Source organism: Leucopleurus acutus (genome assembly GCF_964270905.1).
Source record: "Leucopleurus acutus genome assembly, chromosome: 7".
Taxonomy (NCBI): Eukaryota; Metazoa; Chordata; class Mammalia; order Artiodactyla; family Delphinidae; genus Leucopleurus; species Leucopleurus acutus.
This window is the reverse complement of record NC_139150.1, coordinates 43,193,632-43,215,135: the sequence shown is the minus strand read 5'-3', so window position 1 is coordinate 43,215,135 and position 21,504 is coordinate 43,193,632. Positions and strand designations below refer to the sequence as shown.

Sequence of the window (21,504 nt, the reverse complement as noted above, 5' to 3'; positions counted from 1 at the left end):
GCAGATCCACCCTGGAGTTAAGGACATTTATGACATAATCTAGTTGGAGCTAGTTTAATTGAAAATATCTTCCTTGGGTAATTTTGAACCCGCACTGAAGAACTAGGAAAACAGACACAATTTGTTGAGTGTCATTGGCTAAGCACTTCATGTGCACGATCTCATTGAATCTTCACAGCAACTCTCTGAACGCCCTGAGACAGACTCTAAATTGTCCCCATTTTACTGATGAGAAAACTGAGGCTTGGAGATATGAATAATTTGCCCAATTATGTGGAAGGTGCTGTGAAAAAAATTAAATAAGAACCGATTCTTGTTCCTCAATCTTTCAATACTAAAGATCCCTTTAATTTTCTCTTTCCTTTGTGGAAAGAGAGAGTTTTGAGAGTTTTAATTTACCATGTAACAATATTATTATTGGATTGGTCAAAAAGTTCATTTGGATTTTTCCGCAGGATGCTATAATATTTAAATCAACCTCTGTCTTGGAAGATGTCAAAGTGCTAGACCTCCTGGTTTGGAACTGTTGAACTAGCCCTAGCTCCTCATTTGCAACTGAAGAAACAGAACCTCAGAAATAGGCTCAGGGATTTGCCAAGGCCACTCTGCTCCCATGTAGAAGGAAATCACTAAAATCTAGGTCTTGTTATTCCCTGTAGCCATTTCATTTTCCATGACAAAATTCTCTGGAACATGCTCTGGTCACAGGAACAATTTGTAACCAAGTCACCGGTAGGAGGTGACAGAATTAAGGCAACAATCATCGAAGAGGCTTATCACGTATTTAAAATCTTCACGGCAGCTGCTCTGTATGTGCCACACCTTTTGGCTAAGTGATTATTAACCGCAAGAGAAGGTTCTGATACCATGTAGAGTAAAGGTGAAAAAATTAAGAACTTTTTAAAGATAGGTGACAACCAAAGCAGATTACAAAATACATGAAAGATGATTCGCGTGTCACTGGAGCAAAGGATTTCCATAAAGGGATGTAATGATGTACTGGGAAGAACGCGGAACTGTGTCATCATTCTTTTTAATTTGGGGCTTGCTTTACAAGATGGCATCATGTCTTCCAGTTTGGTGTCATAAAGGCTGCAACAGTGGGAGAAAGCTTCACGCGATAAATGGGACAGAAGCAGGACCTTAAAATACAAGGTAAATTTGAGACTTATGTGAGGTCTTGCCCAGGGAAAATTAGGGCTGAAGATCTCCCACCCTATTCCCAGGGACTGCTAATTCTGGTTCCCTGGGGTCTCCCAGGACAGTGGAAGGGAAAGAGGGGAGGGGAAGGGAAATAACCATCGATGTTTACTGAGCACCTCTTATTACGTGGCAGGCAGTAGACTAGGATTTGGAAGACATGAATGGATTGAATCTTTACAGCGGCAACCTCAGTTAAAATGCTGTCTGTACCAAGAAGTAGCAAAGCATGGGGGTGTGAACGCAGCCTTGGAAGCTAGACTGCTTGGGCTCAAAACTTGGCTCTACCCCTTCCTACCTGCGTGAATTCAATCAAGTTATTCACCTCTGTCTACCTCAGTTTCCCCAAGTACAAAATGGGTAAAAGTGTACCTACAAAATAGGGTTATTGTAAAAGTGAAATTATTTCGTAAATATTTAAAGAATATATATAATGCTCTTGTACATGGTCCTGGCTGGATAGATATTAAATAATATTACATTATGAGTAAACCAAGGCCCAAAGAGGTTAAGAAATGTACCCAAGTTCACACAGCGGAGAAGTTGCTGAACTTGACATTCTGATTCCATGACCCTTGGTCCTTCCCTTTCACCTTGGGGCTGCTCAGGCTGAGTTGATGGGATATGAGACCAAAACAGCCATCCAGGCCAGAAGCTGCATTACGTTCCCTAGTAAGCGCCCCGCACAGCACTAACCTGCATATCTCCACCCATTTCCCCCCAAACCAGTCCAAGTCACTGACTTCCAGACAGAAGTCCTGTGTCTCTCCTCCTGCTCTTGTCTGGAGTCTCCCAGCAAACCACGCAGCTGTCCCCACTTACACAAGCCCCAAATGCACATGGTCGCCAAATGAAACAAGGACTTTATGCACAAATTTTAAAGAATTTTCACTCCCTACAATGACTGAAGGGCATGAACGCTCAACCTAGAGATAAATTTCTCTAAGAGAAATTACTGCTAATCTTATCAAGAGGCCAAGAATTTAAGCCCTTACTTTCTGTGTTAATTTTGATTTTGTTTATTTATAAGTAAATCTTAAACTTGGAAACATAAGTCTGATTGTCTATCAGTTCTAAAATTGGTGGTTTTGGAAACTCTAATATGTTTTTCAGGGGGTCAAATATCCGACTGGTAGAAATCATCATCGTCGTCATCATCATCAAAGCAAACACTCAAACATTTTTATGTATCAAACTCAATTCTATGAGTTTTACATCTACTATTGAAGACAATCTGTAAGCCCCCCTACAAGGGGGATCTATTATTATTCCCAATTTATATATGAAGAAGCTGAGGCCCAGAGATTTTAAGGATTTTCCCAGGCAGCCTTGCTCCATAAAGGCTTCCGTGTGATCTAAAGCTGTCAACCCAGCTTCCCCAAATCTTTAACTTGGGACACAGATGCAGCCTAAAGTCATCCCAAATGTGGCCATGGAATAACCCCCACCCAAGCCTCATCTGAAAGCATAAGAGATGACTAAATAGCGAGAGGAGGTTTCCATTGAATAATAATATTAAACACTGCCAGGGAATTCCCTGGCGGTCCAGTGGTTAGGACTCCACACTTCCATTGCAGGGGGCATGGGTTCGATCCTTGTTCGGGGAACTAAAATCCCTCAAGCCATGTGGCTTGGCCAAAAAACAAACAACAACAAAAACACTGCCAAAGGATCTCAGGTTTCTTAACCAAAGTATTTATTTGGTGAATATCTACCCGCTGATATGACCATTACTAGAATGGAAGTGTGGTTCTAGCCAGTGTTCACCTGACAGGATGAATCCTAGCTTCAGAGCACATAGTACACTACAATATGATTTCTACTTATTCATTTTCCTTCTTATAGAAGGATGATAATATGTCCCTGTGCAATGTCATGTAACTGCAGTGCCCGCCTATCAGAAGAGTGTACTTCCTGTTCCACTACCAATGGGCTTGGCCATTGCTGAACCCTACCGGCTCCCTTACTTTTCTTCTGCCCCAAGAGCAGCCTATCCCAAGACATTGTTGCTCCTTTAGAATGAAGAAGGCACTTGGAGTCACAGCTGACCCTCAGCAGCTTATAGCATGAGTGAGAAATACGCCTTAGCTGTTGAAAGCCACCGACCTTGAGGACTTTTGCCATCAGAACATAACCTGGTGAAAGCTGATTGATACAAAGCAGTATCTAAAATGATGCCTAAAAATTCGAAGATATCTGCTGATCATCCTCAAGCTACATGAGTTTCTGAAAGCCATTCTGGGCTCCCCACTGTGTTAAGAGAAACAGAATGCTGTGTTAAGAGAAAAGGAACTGGAAAGGGAACAGTGGGCTGCAGGAAATAGAGTGTGAACAAAAACCACATCAGAGAAGCAGAGTGACAAAGCAAAAGCCATCAACAAAAGGGCATAAATAATAAAGGAATACCATCCATCACAAAGCATCACATACAAAAGTGCACCACTAACAACAGAGAAGGGGACAAGGAAACAGAAAGTAGGAGAGCATCCGGATGCCGAAGGACGTTATCAAAGAACGACAAGGAAAGAGCGAGACAAGATGGTGGGAGGAACGGTGAATAGTCTTAAGAGAGAAAAAAAGTTGGACCGCAACATGACGTTTGCTGCAGCACGTTCCCTGGTAGAAGGAAAGTGCAGTGAGGCAGCCTCTCCTCTGGGGAAACATTCCATTTCAGCTGGGGACAGCCCCACCAGATTCTAACACACCCTTTCAGGGGGCCATGAACGGTGCCTCCTGCCTCCCCGTGAATCAATGCCCTGGGGCCTCGCTACTGAAATTGGAGGTGGTGGGGGGGGGTGGGGGTGGGGGGTGGGGGGGGTCGGGGCGGGGGGGGGGGGCGGTGCTGGCGGCATCGGCATCACCTGAGAGCCTGTGAGAAGGGCAGAATCGCAGGTCCCACCCCAAACTGCACTGAATCAGAATCTGCATTGTAACATGATTCCCACGCACAGGAGAGTTTAGTAAGTGCTGCCATTATGTCCACTCGTCCTGAAGTAAGTGCATTACGCCCCTGATGTATGTCAAAATGGAAATATAAGTTATGACTCAGGTATAGCATACTAGAAATTTAGCTCTAACATTCATTAGTTGTGTGCCCTGAAGCAAGTCACTTGACCTCTCCCGAGCTTCAGTTTCCCCCTCTGTATACTGAGCATAACGATACCTTTCTCAGAGGATTGCTGTGAAGGCCAAATGAAATAACATATGTTAACGGCAGAGTAAATACTGATAGATGTCAATTCCCTTGCTTGAAGGCCACGAACAGGTTTTGCTGAGGAGTGAGTGGCAGGGGTAAGAAGCAGGAGAAAGATATTTTGAGGAAATGAGGGCAAAGAGAAGGTCCAGCAAGGGATACTGTTCATGGCGAGACACTAGCTTAACCTGAACATTCCTAGCTGGCCCTCCTTGTTCTCTGCCCTCTGTCTTTGAAACAGCAGAAGTGTATTCAGAAAGGAGCTGAACGCTAGAAACCGTGGCACACAAGGGTTTACTCGCAGCATCTCCTGCCCCACAGCATACTAATTATTTAGCAGATGTGCACGATCTAACTACACAGCTAAGTCTCTGAGAGTCAGTGATTTTCCACTCGCGTCCCAACACTTATAAGAAAATATCACCCCAAGTATAGTTCCCTCGGCATATATTAAAGCTTCCCAACACAATATCAGCCAAGGAATTACCACACTGTATACAAATCATCCTGTTAGACAATAGAGTCCTCTTTTAAAAAATCATATAAGGTTTTTAGGAAAACTGGTGTCCTATAAACCTGAAAATTTCATTAATGACAGAATTTCAAGCCCAGATTAACCTTGAGTTCTGTCTCTCTAAATTTCCTTTCAATTCTGTGTGGCTGTTTCCCTTTTTTCACCAGTGTGAATTAATTAAACTCTTAAGAAAGTTACAGGCAAACCAGGACCTCTATCCAGGGGCTAGTGTGTCTGATGCATCTTCATCTCTGTATGTATTAAATTTAGCGACCACGTGGCCTCTGTCACGCCATGGCATAAGAAATGTTGATCTGGAGATATATGTTTCTTAGTGCGAGATTCTGGAAAGAGAAGAATTCAGCTTAAACTACATTAAATTGCACTAAACTAAAATTACTCTCTATTGCATCAATATGGGGGTGCATTTAGGTTTTTGGCCAGTTAATGAATATGCTCCATATGGAAAAATAGTGGTAAGGTGGGTGGAGACAGAGAGAGAGAGAATTTGACAGAATTACACCTCCTTCGTAGGAGGGAAGGAGCTCCTGTTACGGGCAATTAAATTTCCTTCCCCCCATTCCATAGACCTCTCAGCCGAAGCTGACACAAGTGACATCCAGGCAACCGTAGGCCCATCACAGGTATGAAGGATGATGCCCACAGCCCCTCCAGAGACCTGCTTCTCAGGAGCCTCCTTCCCATCACAGGTGACATTTGGTCTCCAGAGCCTGTGGAGCTCCACATGTTTCCGCCAATGATGCATCCGTTAATCTCACATTTGCAAACTGTTTGTCAGAGGCCGTCACACAAAACTGCAAACTCAGTGGGCTTGCTTTCCTGCGTGTTTCATGCAACACAGCTTCAGCAGGAATGTGTTTCATCGTTGGATAGTCTCCTCTTGGACAAGTGCTGTATATTTTTACTCAGTCATTTTCTCGTATGGAGATAAAACCAAGCAACCAAACTCCAACTGAAACCATCAAACTACCTTTTGAAAGGGTAGACCAATTTTTGTTCCTACACGTGAGATTGGAAGCAAAGGCATGGGACTCCGAAGACACAGACTCTCTGCCCAGCTCTGCCACCTACCAGCTGTGTGTCCTTCGGCAAGACTGGATTTCACCTCTCTGGCCTTTTTCGTCTCCTCTGTGATGTAGATATAATAACATGTGTCCTACCCCGAGGTTGAGCAAATGAGATCACACAGGTGGAGGCAATTATGAAGTGTAATACTACTTGGCTTGAATTACCACGCCAAGTATAACAGCAACTAGCTTGACCGATCCGTAAGGCTCAGTTATTTTTCAAATAATTGCGAGAGGAAGTGAAAAGAAAACGAGAAAGTGGCAGATTCTGCTTCTTCGTCCCAAATAACATTTGTAACTGGCGTGGTGTAGATTGTATTATGATTGTCTTAATTGAGTAGCAAGGCAGCTTCAGATTAGTTGATCAAATTCACATTTTTTAAATTAGCATAGTACTGTACAGTCTCCCCAATGTGTCAGGAGCACAGACCTAGGTGTCACAACGTTCTATGAGACAAGTTAACCTTTCTGAGCCTCTCTGAATCTTGAAATTTGGTGGATTTCATCCAGAAATCAATTTGGAAAGATTTACCAAGAAACTGGAGACTCCTTGTATCTTGTGCTCCAGTAATTACATATTTGAGAAGCTATTTTAATGACCTAATCCTAAACAGGACAAAATGTTTTAGGTACAAAGATATTTGTTATAGTGTAATTAACAACAGCAAAAAAAGAGGGACAATCAAAATGTTTAACCACAGTCCATATTCTTTATAAAAATGCATGTTATTATTTAAGATGTCGATTCAGAATGCTATGCAATAACATAGGGAAATATTTAATAAATTATGTTAAGTAAAATAAAAATCAGGGTACCAAAACGTATGAATATCCTACTTTAATCCTACACACAGGAAAAACTAAGAAAACTACTTTGCCATAATATTGCCAATAGTCATGCTTCCATGAAAGTGGTTAATTTTTAGGCTTTTTTCTATTGTTTACAGTTTATTTTCAGTTTTCCTCTATTTCCCAAATTTGCTTTAATGTTTCTTATTTTATAAATAAATGAAACCTAAAACATAATACTAGGAGGTTAAAATAGTCTAAAGTCACCTGTTTCAGTGTTAAAGATCTATGCTTCTATAATAGTTTCAAATGTAAAGATCTGTGATTAAAATAACTAACAGTTTCAAAGCAAGAAATCACTAACGAAAGACTATGGCTATAGAACGCTGTGTTTAAACATGGGGAATCCCAATGCCTGTTTCCACAGCACTCCCAGAAGTGACGGGCCAGGGTGTGTCCAGTGTAACACAGCAATCAGGGCGGCTGTATATAAATCTTGCTGAGAGCAAAAGTCTGAGAAAGAGGCCGGTAGTAAGAAGCATGACTCAGTGTTTATGACATTCATCGGAACGGTCTATGTAAATGCCAGCCTATGAAACCCTGTGTGTGTGAATTGATTTTTACAGCAATGTCATACTTGGTCAGAAGGCTATTTTAGCATGAAATAATTCTATAGGTGTGAGAAATACATTTTCCCCCCTCATAGGGCTCAGAGTGACATAATACTTTGGAGAGCTAATGAATTTTACAAAATGTTTTAAAAGCCGGTTCTGGAATGGTATTTTGATCTGCATCCACCACAGTGAGTTTATGTCTGGATTTTTTTGGAGACTGGAGTCAAGAGTGATGGTGCTTCAGGCCACGGTCCAGGGGGAATCAGCCAGCTGGCAAGCTCATGACCAGTTCCACACCAATGACGTGGCTTTGCTTTGTGCATGGCTTGATGTTAGGGTCTTACACAGCAAATTCACAAAGAAAGAATAGAAGAAATATTCAGCTACAGAACAAAATTCTCCCTCTTGTTTATCTTTCACTATGACCTACATACATGTCCTAAGACCATGTGTTCAATTTGCCTACAATCTAAAAAGAAAAAAAAAAAACAGTTCTCTCAATGATCTTGATAAACACACAAAATATAAAACCAACCCTGAATTGAAATTGAGGTTTGTATTAATCCACACGGATTGGTCAAAACGCTGCTCACCTTTCTTTGAAAGGATCCAGGCCTCCAAAAGTCAGTGGCTTTGGGAGTCTGTTTATATGGTAGCTGCCAAAGGGTGAGAGAATTCTGCGTGGTGTTTCAGCCAGGAGATGCTGCATACAACCCAAATCAGGCTGCTAAGGGCAGCGGGAAGAGGAAAGCGTTAACAAAGCAGAGGATGGAGGCCAGAGAGTGACTTGCCCCCCGCCTCCCTGCAAAGGGACTCAGGGACACTGCCTTCCCAGGGAAGCAGCCAGGCACGTGTCCTCGCAGACATACCAGTGGCAGGGGAGCAGCTAATCTACCCACCTGTCAGGACACTTCTGTCCGCCCAGGGCCAGGTGCTAGTCTGGCCAGCAACACAGGCCACTTGCTAGAGAAAACGTGTATGAAGAGCGCAAAGATTAGCAAAACGCTCCTATGTCAGGATGAGCTTCTGCCCCAGCCCTTACTTCTCTTCCGTTCTGGAGAGCAAGAGGGAAGCATGCACAATTCTCTCTTGCACCCTTCAATTAATTAATAGATCATTCTTCACAGCACAAAATAAAGGACATAATTGAATTGTTGGGCCTCTTTAAAAATAAGCCACTTATCCTTTTTTATTTTTTTTAAATTTTTATTGAAGTATAGTTGATTTACAATGTTGTGTAGCTTCAGGTGTAGAGCAGTGATTCAGTTATACATATATTTTTTTTTCAGATTCTTTTCCCTTATAGTTCCCTGTACTATACAGTAAAACAAAGCCATTAAAGTCCTATTTTTTTTCAACTGAGAGAAAGAAATGGTTCCTACGAGTGGGAAATCTTCCATTAAAACCTTTCAGATAATTGAAAGTCCAGCAGCAGGCTGCCCCGCCCTCTCCGGCTGTTCTTAGGGATGTTATTTTCCAGGCCATGGTCATTGCTGCAACTTCTCTACCGAGTCCAGAACCAGATTAAGTTCTCAACTCAGCGTGGGAGTGGAGAGCGGGGTTTCTCCCATCTTGTAAGTGCCACGGGCCTATTTATGCCTTCCCACATCAGGCTCACATTTTTAGCACCATCACTCTCCGTCCTGACTCATGATCACTTGCTATAAACCATGACATTTTGCATATCTGGCTTCGCTTAAGAATGAGGTCACCTATGCAAGGGACTTTTCCAGACAACTGAAGCTTACCCTCTGTGTGACAATTTCTGTTCAATTTTTTCTCTGTTAATTATCTGAGTTGGATTTTGTATTTTCTGAAATTGCTCACATACCCCACCTTCTCTTAAACAGACACCGAGCTTAAATAGTTTTTCTTCCTTGATTATTCAGGGTCATTACTGTGAACTTTCTGTCACTGATGTTATGGCCTCCAAAGGCTGTGCAGGTATTTAGGACCATTTGCCCTACATGACACTTGCTGAGAATCTGGGTCCATTTCTTTTTTTTTTTTTATAAATTTATAAATTTATTTATTTATTTTTGGCTGTGTTGGGTCTTCGTTGCTGTGCGTGGGCTTTCTCTAGTTGCGGCGAGCGGGGGGGCTACTGTTTGTTGCGATGTGCAGGCTTCTCATTGTCGTGGCTTCTCTTGTTGTGGAGCACAGGTTCTAGGTGTGGGCTTCAGTAGTTGTGGCACGTGGGCTCAGTAGTTGTGGCTCGCGGGCTCTAGAGCACAGGCTCAGTAGTGTGGCGCACGGGCTTAGCTGCTCCGCGGCATGTGGGATCTTCCTGGGGCCAGGGCTTGAACCCATGTCCCTTGCATTGGCAGGCGGATTCTTAACTGGGTCCATTTCTTAAGGGTTTGTTTGATTTTGGTTTTGTTTGTGCAGTTCCCCTATTGTAAGTTATAAGCAGTTACAGCCTCTGGCAACCATGTCTCCCACCACCTTACTCTGAGAAACCGAGCTCGTGGGTATTCTGTCAAAGCGCAAATTAAGTAATAAGGATGACGATGAGCACTAACATTTGTGGGTCTTTGCTACTTTCCCAGCATTCTTCAAATGACTTACAGGTATCATCATACCAGTGGGCTCAGAAAGAGAGTCTGGGGGATCTCCCTGTGGGAAAAGAACCAATTATAAAGATACGGTTTTTTTTGTTTGCTTGTTTTGGTTTTTTGTGTGGTACGCGGGCCTCTCACTGTTGTGGCCTCTCCCGTTGCGGAGCACAGGCTCTGGACGCGCAGGCTCAGCAGACACGGTTCACGGGCCCAGCCACTCCGCGGCATGTGGGATCTTCCCGGACCGGGGCACGAACCCGTGTCCCCTGCATCGGCAAGTGGACTCTCAACCACTGCGCCACCAGGGAAGCCCAAAGATATGTTTTTAATACTCAGTTGCAGGTGTCTGAAGGAAAGCTGCCTTTGTGTAACTTTCAGTTTTCTGGAGACCTTGGGTCGGCCGATGTGGCCAAATAAAGTGAACTCCGGACACATGAGCTCTTGCTCTTGCAAATCATTCCATTCTGAGCTTTTGGAAGGATTTCCTTCTATGTCTCACCACTTTTCAAACATGCCTCCCCCCTGAATCCTGTTATTCTTCACTTATCTCCTATTTCCCTTCCAATTCCACCTCCACCTTCCTTCTTTCCTTTCTCCCTCTGTTCCTTCACCCCTATATGTGTCTCCGAGTATAACCAGCAGTTTTCTGAGGCACTGCTAAGCTGGCAGACTCGAGAGCAAAAGCGAAACTGTACAGCAGAGAACTTGAGTCCTAATCCCAGCTCTTCTGGCCAGCTGTGTCACCCGGGCTGAGCTCACCCAATCTATACTCACTCACTCACTCAATCAAACAATTCTTCTGTCTCCAGCAAGAGAGTGACAACAGTGAAGGAAAAAGATACAAATAAACTTACTTACAAAATAGAAATAGATCCACGGACATAGGAAAACAAACTCATGGTTACCAAAGGGAAAAGGAGGGGAGAGATAAATTAGGAGTTTGGGATTAATATATCCACACTACTATATATAATATAGATAACCAATAAGGACCTACTGTATAGCACAGGAAACTATACTTAGTATTTTGTAATAACCTATAAGAGAAGAGAATCTGAAGAAGACTATATATAACTGAATCACTGTGCTGTACACCTGAAACTAGTGCAACATTGTAAATCAACTATACTTCAATAAAAAAAAGATAATGAATGTGTTTGGTAACCACACGGAAATTGTTGTTAACAGTGAGTTAAAAAGAATACTTTATAGACTATATTCAGAATTTGGGATTTGAACTGGAGCTCACATTTAATTGTACACTATTCATAAAGAAAATGGTAATGATAAAATTACAGAGAAAAGGTTTCCGCTAAAAAATGCATTTTGAGAATTTCACTGTATTAATTACTACTTATTTATACATAATACTACTAAATCTAAATAAGTTTCTGAATCAAAATAATGTTTGCACATGTTTTCACGCATCAGTTTTTAATATAAGACATCTAAACAAGAGCAAAAGAAAGCTTACTGTAGGTCATTTAAAACTCTGTCATTGGTTAAAAACAAACAAAGAAAAAACAATGAAGGAAGCTGGAAAACAAAAAGCTGTACTCACAACCTTGATGGCAAATAAGGAACAACTTCTAACCGTTTTAGAAAAGCCATTCTCATTATTAAAAATTCACTAAATACCCACAATATTTCAGTCACTCTAAAACTAGTCACAGACCCTATCTTCCAAATAGTTTATCAGTGTTTTATTTTTCTTTCACCTAGGTAGACCGTGAAACAGTCTCCCAATTTATTCAACCAAATCATAGACAGCCCAGCACCATATTTTTCTCACAGCAGTTCTCAGTAATAGTGAATGATTACTCAGTTATCCAAGGGGTTTTTTTTTAACATAAAACAGTCAAAAACTAAGAAATGAACCTCTCTTGGGTCAAAGTGAACTCACTACCTAGCCCTCCCATAAACCTGCCGAGTTGCTCACGTTTTATTTAAAGAGAGTTAAATGTTCCAGGATATCTGGTGGGAAGACACGAATGTGGCAGAGGGTCCTGGAATGGGAGTCAGGTGATCTGGGAGCAAAGTCTGGCTCTGTTCTTTACTGGCGGTGAAACCTTGGTCAAACTTCTTGCCCCACTGAACCTCAGTTTCCTCAACTGCAAAGGGAAATAACAGCTACCTCACAAGACTATTTTGTGTATTAAGTGGAAAAATCTATTTCTTAGAGCTAAGACAGATAATCAACAAATTCGAACTAAAGGGAGCTAAAAATCATCCGTTTCTATAAAATGTAAATAGGGCTTCCTGGCTCTCTTGTCCACCATGGTCCTATTCATGTTTTTATTACTGTGGGTGGAGGACACATTCTTATCTTAGTACATACACACCTGCAACAGCCCTAATATATTATTGTTCTCATTTGACAGATGAGGCCAGTCTGGAAGGTCTTCAACTTTCCTCTCAAGGACTGAAAATCTTCTCTGCCAATCTCTCTCATGACATTAATACTGGTCCAGAAGCAGCAGAACAAGCTGGGCAAGCTTGGTGTAGTGGCTGGGATTGGGGGAGTCTAATTTTTACCCTTTGGACCACACAGCAGAGGATCTAAGGCTCTAATAGTTCCACTCTGTCTGCTGATCTGCCCAATGTGGTTTTGCAGAGCGCCCCATTCCCTCCCCTGCCTCTCTCCAATCCATTCATGCTTTAACTCCACCAGTATTTACAGATTCCAAGCAATCATGCATAAAAACTAGCCTCATTATTTTACAGTAACATTTCGTATGAAGTGTGCACCATATACAAAAGGGCTGTATGGCACTCCTTGACCTTACTGTTTCTCACCTCCTTCTAGTAAACCAACCAGAATTCCCTTATATGGTCGCCATCCCCTCTTCAGATTCAAATCTCTAGGAGTCTGCACCTGTTCATCCACTTATTCATTTTACTAAGCCACTACAATGTCTCATGCATTGTGCAAGCCTCTTGCCTTATGGCTTCATTCATTCTAAAAACACTGTGTTCTTTTTGTGCCCTGCACAGTCATGGTTCATGGTCCCAAGAAGCCCCTGAAACATATAGCAGCTCCAAAGCACTGAATGCTGAGTAAACTGACCAGTATGTTTGTTCCTCATCCATCAGGTGATCCCCACAAGCTGAAAGAGTGTCTCCCCCTCATCTTTTTCTAAGGAACAGACTTAAGTATTCCCTGACAGGAAAAGAAGTAAAGAAGATCTGCATGCAGCAGTTCCTTAAGGTTGATGGCAAGGTCCCAACTGATAGACCTCATCTACTGGCTTCAAGGAGGTCAGCAGCATTGGCAAGACTGGGGAGAATTTCTATCTGATCTGTGATACAAGGGTTACTTTGTTGTTCATTGTATGATACTGGAGGAGCCAAGTACAACTTGTACAAAGTTAAGAAAGATCTTTGTGGGCGCAAAAGGAATCCCTCATTTGGTGATCCATGATGCTCGCACCATCCACCATCCTATCCCCTTCAAAGTGAACGACACCATCTAGACTGATCTGGAATCTGGCAAGATGACTGATTTCAACAAGTTTGACACTGGTAACCTGTATATGGTGATCAGAGGCGCTACCTTGGGAAGAATTGGTGTGATCGCCAGCAGAAAGAGACAACCAGCTTCTCTTGATGTGGTTCATGTGGAAGATGCCAACGGCAACATCTTGGCCTCCCCACTCTCCAACATTTTTGTTATTGCAAAGGCAAAAGACCATGGATTTCTTTTCTCTGAGAAAAAGACATCCGCCTTACCATTTCTAAAGAGAGAGACAAGAGACTGGCAGTCAAACAGGGCAGTCAGTGAAATGACCACTAGGTGACATGATTGGAAGGGTCTTTGTACTTAATTAAAGATAATGTGTCACGATTAATGGCAAAAAATACCTCACAAACAAACAAACAAGCAAACAAATAAAAACTGCTTACTGAGCTTCAGGCACTGCACCAGGTTCTGGAGATACAGTGGTGAACAAACCCATACAGAGACCCTGGTCCCTACTCTCGTTAATCAAACAAACATGCCCAATAGAGATATAATAACAAGTTGAGGTAAATGACCTAAAAACATCACCCCAAAACCTGACTTAGACTCATGAATTGGGGAGGCTGGGTGGGAGGGGTCATTCAGCAAAAGGCTTCCCTTCTCCTTAACCTGATCAGAAGAGGTAGGAGTTATTCAAGCTTAGGGAGATAGGAGGAGAATCCAGCAGAAGCTGGACAGCAGATGGGTCAGATCCCAGAGTCAGGTTAAGAGTGTTGTTGGTTCTCCAAAGAGCAATGGAAAGTGATAATAAGGATTTAAAGGAATGATGGGACAGATGTGAAAGATGCTTTCACAATGATCTCCCTGGTAGCAGTGGGAGAGTGGTTTGCAGGAGACCAACTTGTTAGCTGGCCATTGCAGTCATCTGGATGACTTAGTGATGTCTGGGATATGGTGGGTGGGGAAGGGATGGAGGAAAAGAAAGTTCCCAGTTGGAGAAACTGGATGAATAATAATGCCGTTCACTGAGATAAGGAACTGCAGGAAAGGACCAGCTTGGGGGCAAATGGAGAGAAGCAGCATTGTTCCAGGTTCTGTGCTGAGGGCTGTGTAGGTACATTATCTTGGCTTTATGACAAACCTGCAAAGTAGGTATCATTATCTCATTTTTCAGATAAAAACCCAAGGCTGTATTATCAGCTTAGTTTTTCTAACCCAACCTTTGTGGCTCTGATTTTGCAGGGCAATCTAGTGCCCAATTAGCCTCCCAAGAGCTCTTAAGAAGAAAGATTACCTTTCCCTGGAAACCAAAGCCCAAAGTCACAGAGCTCAGATCGGAATGGATTTGGAACGCTGCCAGAGATTTTGAGTAGGCTACTCTGGGACCCATGGCAGGCAGCCACGTATGATTGTGCAGGTTGCATACTGCACAAACCCAGAGGGTGCCGGTCATATCAAAGTCCATGTGAATGCTGCCTCCTGAATATATCAGCCCTGTCCCTCTCCAGTTTCTTCTCAAAGAAGACTCCAAACTCCGACTCTCCAATAAACCTCAGGGTTCAAAACGAATCAGTGACCAAGGCAACACCGTGCACCTTACCCCTCTGGTCCCAGATGTTCTTTCCTCTTTTGCAGCCTTCATTCAGACCCAGGTATTCATCTCTCACCCTTGTCTGCTTACCTAGTACCCCAGGGAGGAGTAGATGTAAAGGTAGAGTGAGACGTCCATCACCAAACCACTATTGCTTACAAGAGCTCCCCAGACTGATACACCAAACCTAAAACATTGTTAATATCTGCCCAAATAAATGCTACGTAGAAATAAACAAGTTATACCAAAGCTGTCACCTTTTTACGTAGTTAACATAAAATATTCCTCAAATTTCTGATTAAAGGGCATCCTTGCTCACCTGCTCGCATCTTCCCAGACCCAAGGTGCTGTCTGAACAGCAGTGACCAATTGTTTATCTTTGAGGAAGATCAGTCCCCTCTGAGATTTACACTGAAAAAGCCTGGTCCTTCTCCACAGGCCCGGGGGCTGGGACAAACCACAGCTCTCCGTCTGAAAGCTCAGGCAGTGAGAAATGGAGCTGACTCTAAGACTAAAGCAATCAAGGGCCCTTTTCTCATCAGCCCCTAAGACGGTGGAACCACATTCACAGAAGTACTTTGGATTCCTGAGTTTCTTGCTTGGGAATGCTCCGGCAAGAGGCACAGTCTCAAGTGCACCAGCCCTCGGTTATGATGGGGAGGGAGCTGATCCTGTGGTCTGTGATCAGAATGAGCTCAGCTTTCCAAATGAAACTCCTCCGCCAGCATCTCCATCATTACTAGTCCTTACCACCATGGCCCTTTAAAAGGTACGAAACATTCTTTTTTTTTTTTTTTTTTGTTTTTTGCGGTACGCGGGCCTCTCACTGTTGTGGCCTCCCCCGTTGCGGAGCACAGGCTCCGGACGCGCAGGCTCAGTGGCCATGGCTCACGGGCCCAGCCGCTCTGCGGCATGTGGGATCTTCCCGGACCGGGGCACAAACCCGTGTCCCCTGCATCGGCAGGCGGACTCTCAACCACTGCGCCACCAGGGAAGCCCGAAACATTCATTTTAAAGACGCTTTTTATTGATACACATGACCTTGTTCCTATAAAGGAAATCGGGAAGGATATATTTCTCAATTTCCAATCAAATGATTCCTCTGCAGACATGCTGCAGTGTTTTTCTTTCTTTTTTGGAAAACCCATCTCCTCTATCAACTCTAATGTGGTTGTTCATTTAGAGTTTTGAATGTGCTTCCTTATCCCTATGCCACATACCACAGAGTATAAGTTGACACTTAGGGTCATCCAGAATTTTTCTTCTACAGAAATCCACATATGGACCAACTCCCACTGCAGAAAGGAGCCCTTCGTCTGCAGCTGTCACTGCTCAAGTGGCAGATGCACTCCCCAGACTCTAGCAGCGACGGTGACCCTCTCCCCACAGCATTCCTGGGATATTGATGTGCCCTGTATCCTTCCACTGGCAGCTGACACTCCCACCACACAAATGCCCAGTGCTGGCTCATGACCCACCTCTGAGGGCATGTGGGCTGCAGTGATGCCCCACCCCTGAGCAGCTGCTTGAATTGCATCAGCTGGTGGGATCTGGCAATGGGAGAGGCTTGGCAGGCAGTCTACCCGGTATGGGGACCCTGGCTTCCTGCCAGCCAGAGTTCCAGGGGTCTGATTCCTTATTTACTTTTTTTTTTTTTCCTCCGAAGTTCATGGGAACTTGGACCATTTACTGACATCATGAGGCTGTCTTGGCCTGAATACATTTTTGAGCTGACCACTATGAAACTGGAGGACATTTCCCAAATCACAGTCTAGGGCTGGGAGCCCTCATTCCCTACCCGTCTTCAATTTCTCTTACCACAGAAAGAGTATAACTAAGAATGACTAAGACATCACTATGGAAATGGCGTAACTAAAAATGGAAAGCATGGCTAAAATTTAAGGATGGACCTAGAACTATAGGATTTGATCTCTGTCCCTATTCCAGCTAGAAATGGGCAGGTGGAAAAGGAAGCTGGGTGGGCACTGGCAGGAGAGAAAGAAAATGTGTTTCCACTCATTTCTAGTTCTAGCAGTGAGTATACAGATGAGAAACATAGCTGGGTTCTCGAATGGGGACGGGAACCCAGGTAACAAACATCATCCTTTGATCACCATCTCTACAGCCTCGGGGTGGGGGCGGGGGGCGCGGTCTTACTCTCCTGGTGTTTATTCTACTGTCTTGGTCGTTGAACAATAATTGGATCAGTTCCTTATTTGTCAAGAAGGCACCATTTCTGGAGGCTGTGCTTGGGAGGAGTGACTATTTCCCTTGCTGTCCTCCACCTCCAGGTAAGGTGTTTTACAGAGAAGCTCCAGGCACCCAAGCCTGTTCTAGCCACGCAGAAGGCAGGCCCCCTTGAGAAGCATTTGAGATCCAGGAGGTGGTGATCCAAGGCCACACTTGAGGTTTACTTTTGCCATTTCTGATAAATGCCACATACTCTCGGGAATGAAGGGTGGATATCGGAAGGGGAGATTTAAGGAAAAGCCAGATGAGATTAAGTAAGTGAATCTGCATCAGTTTAAGGACCAGCAGAACTGGGGTGAAAAAGAGAATTAAGAGACCACTCTCTCAATTTCAATAGAATTAAGCTCCAAACTACCTGATTAAAAATGAAAAACATCCCTTCTCCTTCAAAGATTTCTGCTCAACCCAAGGGCCTGGCCTAGAAGAGCAGAGTTTCTCTCCTCACAATGACAGATGAATAATAAATGCTCCTAGTCGGAAGAAAGGGCATACAAACAATTTCTCCAAAGTTGTGATTATTGGAGATGGTATTATTGGCTAATAGCAGTTTCATTTTACAATTTAAAATTCCTTTGGTCTATTGAAATTAGCTAACTCCAATGACAAGGTTATGTTAATGTAACGGAGCAGGAACAGACTCCTCCCCCACCTTGTCCTCCACTATTCTCCTGTCTGTAAAAAAAACTTTAGCCTCCTAGGCCTTCCCTGAGTTCCAAAGAGTAAATTTAATCAGAGAAGTGAGAAAATGCAGGAAAAAAGGAAAACAGTCAAGCAAGACAAAATAATCATAGTTTAGCCATTAAACAAAGTCAAGGACTTTTAGTTCCTCTTCAAGGGCTATAGATAATATTCTGAGCCATATCCTTTGAGCTCTTTGCAGAGAATGAAACTGCCACCAGGTGGAAGAAGTTAACTGTATGCGGCCCACGAGCACATAGAGCCCAGACCAGTTGGAATCAGAAGGTTGATGATGCTGATTCCCAATTACCTCACCACCAACCAATCAGAAGAATGTTCATGAGTTGATCACTGTACCCCACAACCCCTCTCCCTCACCCTGCCTTTTAAAACCTTTCCCTAAAAGCCACTGGGGACTTCAGGCCTTCTGAGCACTAACTACTTGGACTTCTTGCTTGGCACCTGCAATAAATGCTGCATTTTCCTTCACCGCAACCCAGTGTCAGTAGATTGGCTTTACTGCATGCAGGCAAGAGGACCCAAGTTTGGTTTGGTACCATTAAGACTTTGGAAGGGACAGTGGCTATTCCAAACCACTAAAAGACATGTATCATATCTACAGAATATCAAAGCAAGAATTCAAGTAGGTAGACAAAAACCTGCCCATTAGACTTTTTTTAGGTATCATATAGATAAATCTATGTCAACTTCTGACGGAAAACAGCTTAAACATAACACCTAAATTCTATCTAATTCTGGTCTAATAAAGCATAAGTGAAAACCAACATGATAATTTTCTTCTCCCTAAAATGTTTTCCAAAGGATTAGTCTAATTTTTTAAAATCCTACCATTTTATTACGGATAAACTTCTCACAAATGAGTGCCATAATTATTGACTTAATATTTTTCTCCTAAACAAAGGGTATATATCCTCTAAAGTAAAAGGTTTACCTACTACTGTAGTTGAATGTTGCATATTAAGTAAAATTTTTATTTACCTAGAAAATGTAATTTATCAGGGGAAATGTGACACTAAAAGTGACCAAAACACCTTTACTGTGGCTGAATATGAAAGGATAATTGTGATCTCTAACAAGAAACCTATCCTAAGAAAGAAATTAAAATTAGCAGTAATTGTTCTTCTGGCTAAAGCAGGAAGCTGGGAATAGTATTTCAACCACTTCTTTTTCCTGTCACTCTTTTAATAATGTAGAGTAATTGCTCGTCTAATGAAGGAACTCGGTAAATAAACTTACTCATTACTTTCAACTGATTACTCTGAAACAGGGAATTTCTCCATCACAGCAGTTGCTCTTCAGAAATGAGACAAACCTCTTGCTCACATCAAACCCCACAGTCGAAATGTTTATTATTAAAATAAATGTTATGGGAGTGGAACACAGGTGCAGTCTACAACTGCGCGATCCCAGATTGCTATTTATTTTCACCCACAAAACAATGAATTGCCAAAATTGACCTTTTCTGATTATTTCTCACTCAGTGTTAGGTAAGTAACAAAGAGCATACTTATACTATCAGAAATGCAAGTGATTTCTTCAATCAGTTTTCTCCTTCGTGTGCTCAAGTTAACCTGTAAGAGGGTCAGCAATAAACACAGAAAGGATCACAAACCTCAATTCTGAAATCCCCACAGACTATCAACTCTCTGGGAGGCTTAAGGTAGAAAACAAAGTACTTATATTAGCATTAATCAACTTTAATGGTCTTTTTAAAGACACTTACAGTAAAATCTTTTTAAGAATCACACATCTGTCTTCACTCCCTTTGTAGTGTGAGGGTAAATGAATGACAGTAATAACCCTGCAAATAGTCTGCCTTGTGATTAAGACGTCATCTTAATGCAGACTTTATATTTTGACTTTTATGAAGGTTTAAAGGTTAAAGGCAACATAAATTATGCATCTCCTCCTATGCCAGGCCTGTACAAGGTGCTTTCCCTGTTCATTAAAGATATTGCTTCCAAATGGGCAAAAACTTTGTTTTAAGGGCCAAAAGGGAAACATTTCCCTTACGTTCATTACTGCAATGCTGGAGAACCAAAACAATTCGGAATTAGGAAACTGCTAGAATGTTGTTCCAGAATGTATAGCAACTGTTGATAGACACAGTGAAATTACCCTTCACTCTCTGAACAACAGTACAGTTAGAGCCAGCCAACATGCTGGTCTCTTCCCAGGAGAACAATGGTCTGGCAAGCCTCACACCACCAGCGACAGTTGGGGTTCTCCCGTTCTGCCTCTGCCCCAAGTTGCAGTTCTGAACAGGGACCGGAGAGACTCGATTCGCACTGGAATATCCCTAACTCCCGCACTGGAGCAAGCTCCGCGTGAGGGATGCTCGGGTAAACTGCGCATTCTCACACGTTACTCCTAGTCGGCATTATTACTTCCTCACTTACGTTTTGCCACGCCCTCCAGCTAAAGTACGGTTTCTTCTCCTTTTACACTTACACGTACCGCATCTGCAGAAGTCTGGGCTCTTTTTCTCAAGGACCACACCCATTTATCCTCTAGCCTCCAGGAGCAAATTGTAGATTTGGCTGGATCTGCCTCTCTCCAACCTCAAGCCAAAGGAACCAAAGCTGGACACACAGCACCCAACTTCAGCCGAGTCACGACTACCCCCAGCCCGGCACTTTGGCTATGAGGGAGGATTATGGAGACAGACTGCCCGCTGCAAACCCCAGAGTTCCCGAGATTCTTTCCAGGGGACAGTCCGTACACCCTGACAACTAAGTGGCAAAGTTGTTTCTTCCTCCTCTGCTGCAATGTCCTTTCTTTTTCATCAACGCGCGCGCGCACGCGCGCGCACACCAACACACACAGCCTTGCTCCCTCAACTTACCAGTTTAGACTTGGCGCGTTGCAAAAATTCTTCCATGTCGTTCCGAGCGGTTTGGACCAGAGGTACCCGGAGAGCGCGGAGGACTATCTCCTCCGGGGCGAGACGTGCCGGGTCCCCGGACAGGGGCCGGCCCGGACGCAGCGACCGGCTGCTCCCTCCTACCGCTCGGAAGCGGCTGAGGTTGTGGCTGCGCCCTCGTCTGTCGCCTCGCAGGGCTCCCGCCCCACCCCGCGCCCGGCTGCCGGCTCGGGGCGCCTGACTCTGCCCTAATAAGGAAAGTGGGTGTGACGCCCGGGAGCCCCAGGGCGCGCCCCGCACGCTGGCTGGCACGCGCCTGCGGGGCCGGAGCTCTGGGCCGAGTCTCGGGGGCGGGGGTGTTGGCGGATGGCGAGGGGCTCCTCCGCCAATCGCAGGGCCCCGCTGCGGCCTCCTGACGTGGCGCGCCGAAAGATGCTGCAACCATGGACAGCGCCCAGAAGTGCGAGCCAAGTGCAAGGGGCTGCTGCAGAGGGAGGCTCTGCCGCAGGCACAGCCGCTGTCAGCCAGGGGAAGTGGAAAGAGGACGAGAGAGCCCCCCCCGCCCCCCCCCCCCCCGAGAGCCTCCCTTCTCGGCCAGCGCCTCCCTGGCTGGCTGGCAGGTTACAGAGGGCTCCAGCGGTCACTTAATGAGCTGGCTCTGCTAGCCTGGCCAGGGGATGCACTC

General features: G+C 43.9%; 1 protein-coding gene and 1 pseudogene across 2 annotated transcripts in view; one reads left to right on the top strand and one right to left on the bottom strand.

Moving 5' to 3' along the window:
• PRUNE2 (prune homolog 2 with BCH domain) overlaps nucleotides 1-20,837 on the bottom strand; it is a gene marked incomplete at both ends in the record, with an annotated part of 267,702 nt that extends 246,865 nt beyond the window's left edge. Inside the window, 1 exon segment of the mRNA XM_082843243.1 lies at nucleotides 20,802-20,837. Coding sequence (XP_082699369.1) covers nucleotides 20,802-20,837 — 36 coding nt within the window.
• LOC309964571 (small ribosomal subunit protein eS4-like) lies at nucleotides 12,953-13,737 on the top strand (annotated as a pseudogene). The gene has a single exon. The product of its transcript is annotated as a small ribosomal subunit protein eS4-like (transcript).
• Nucleotides 20,838-21,504: the final 667 nt, after the last annotated feature.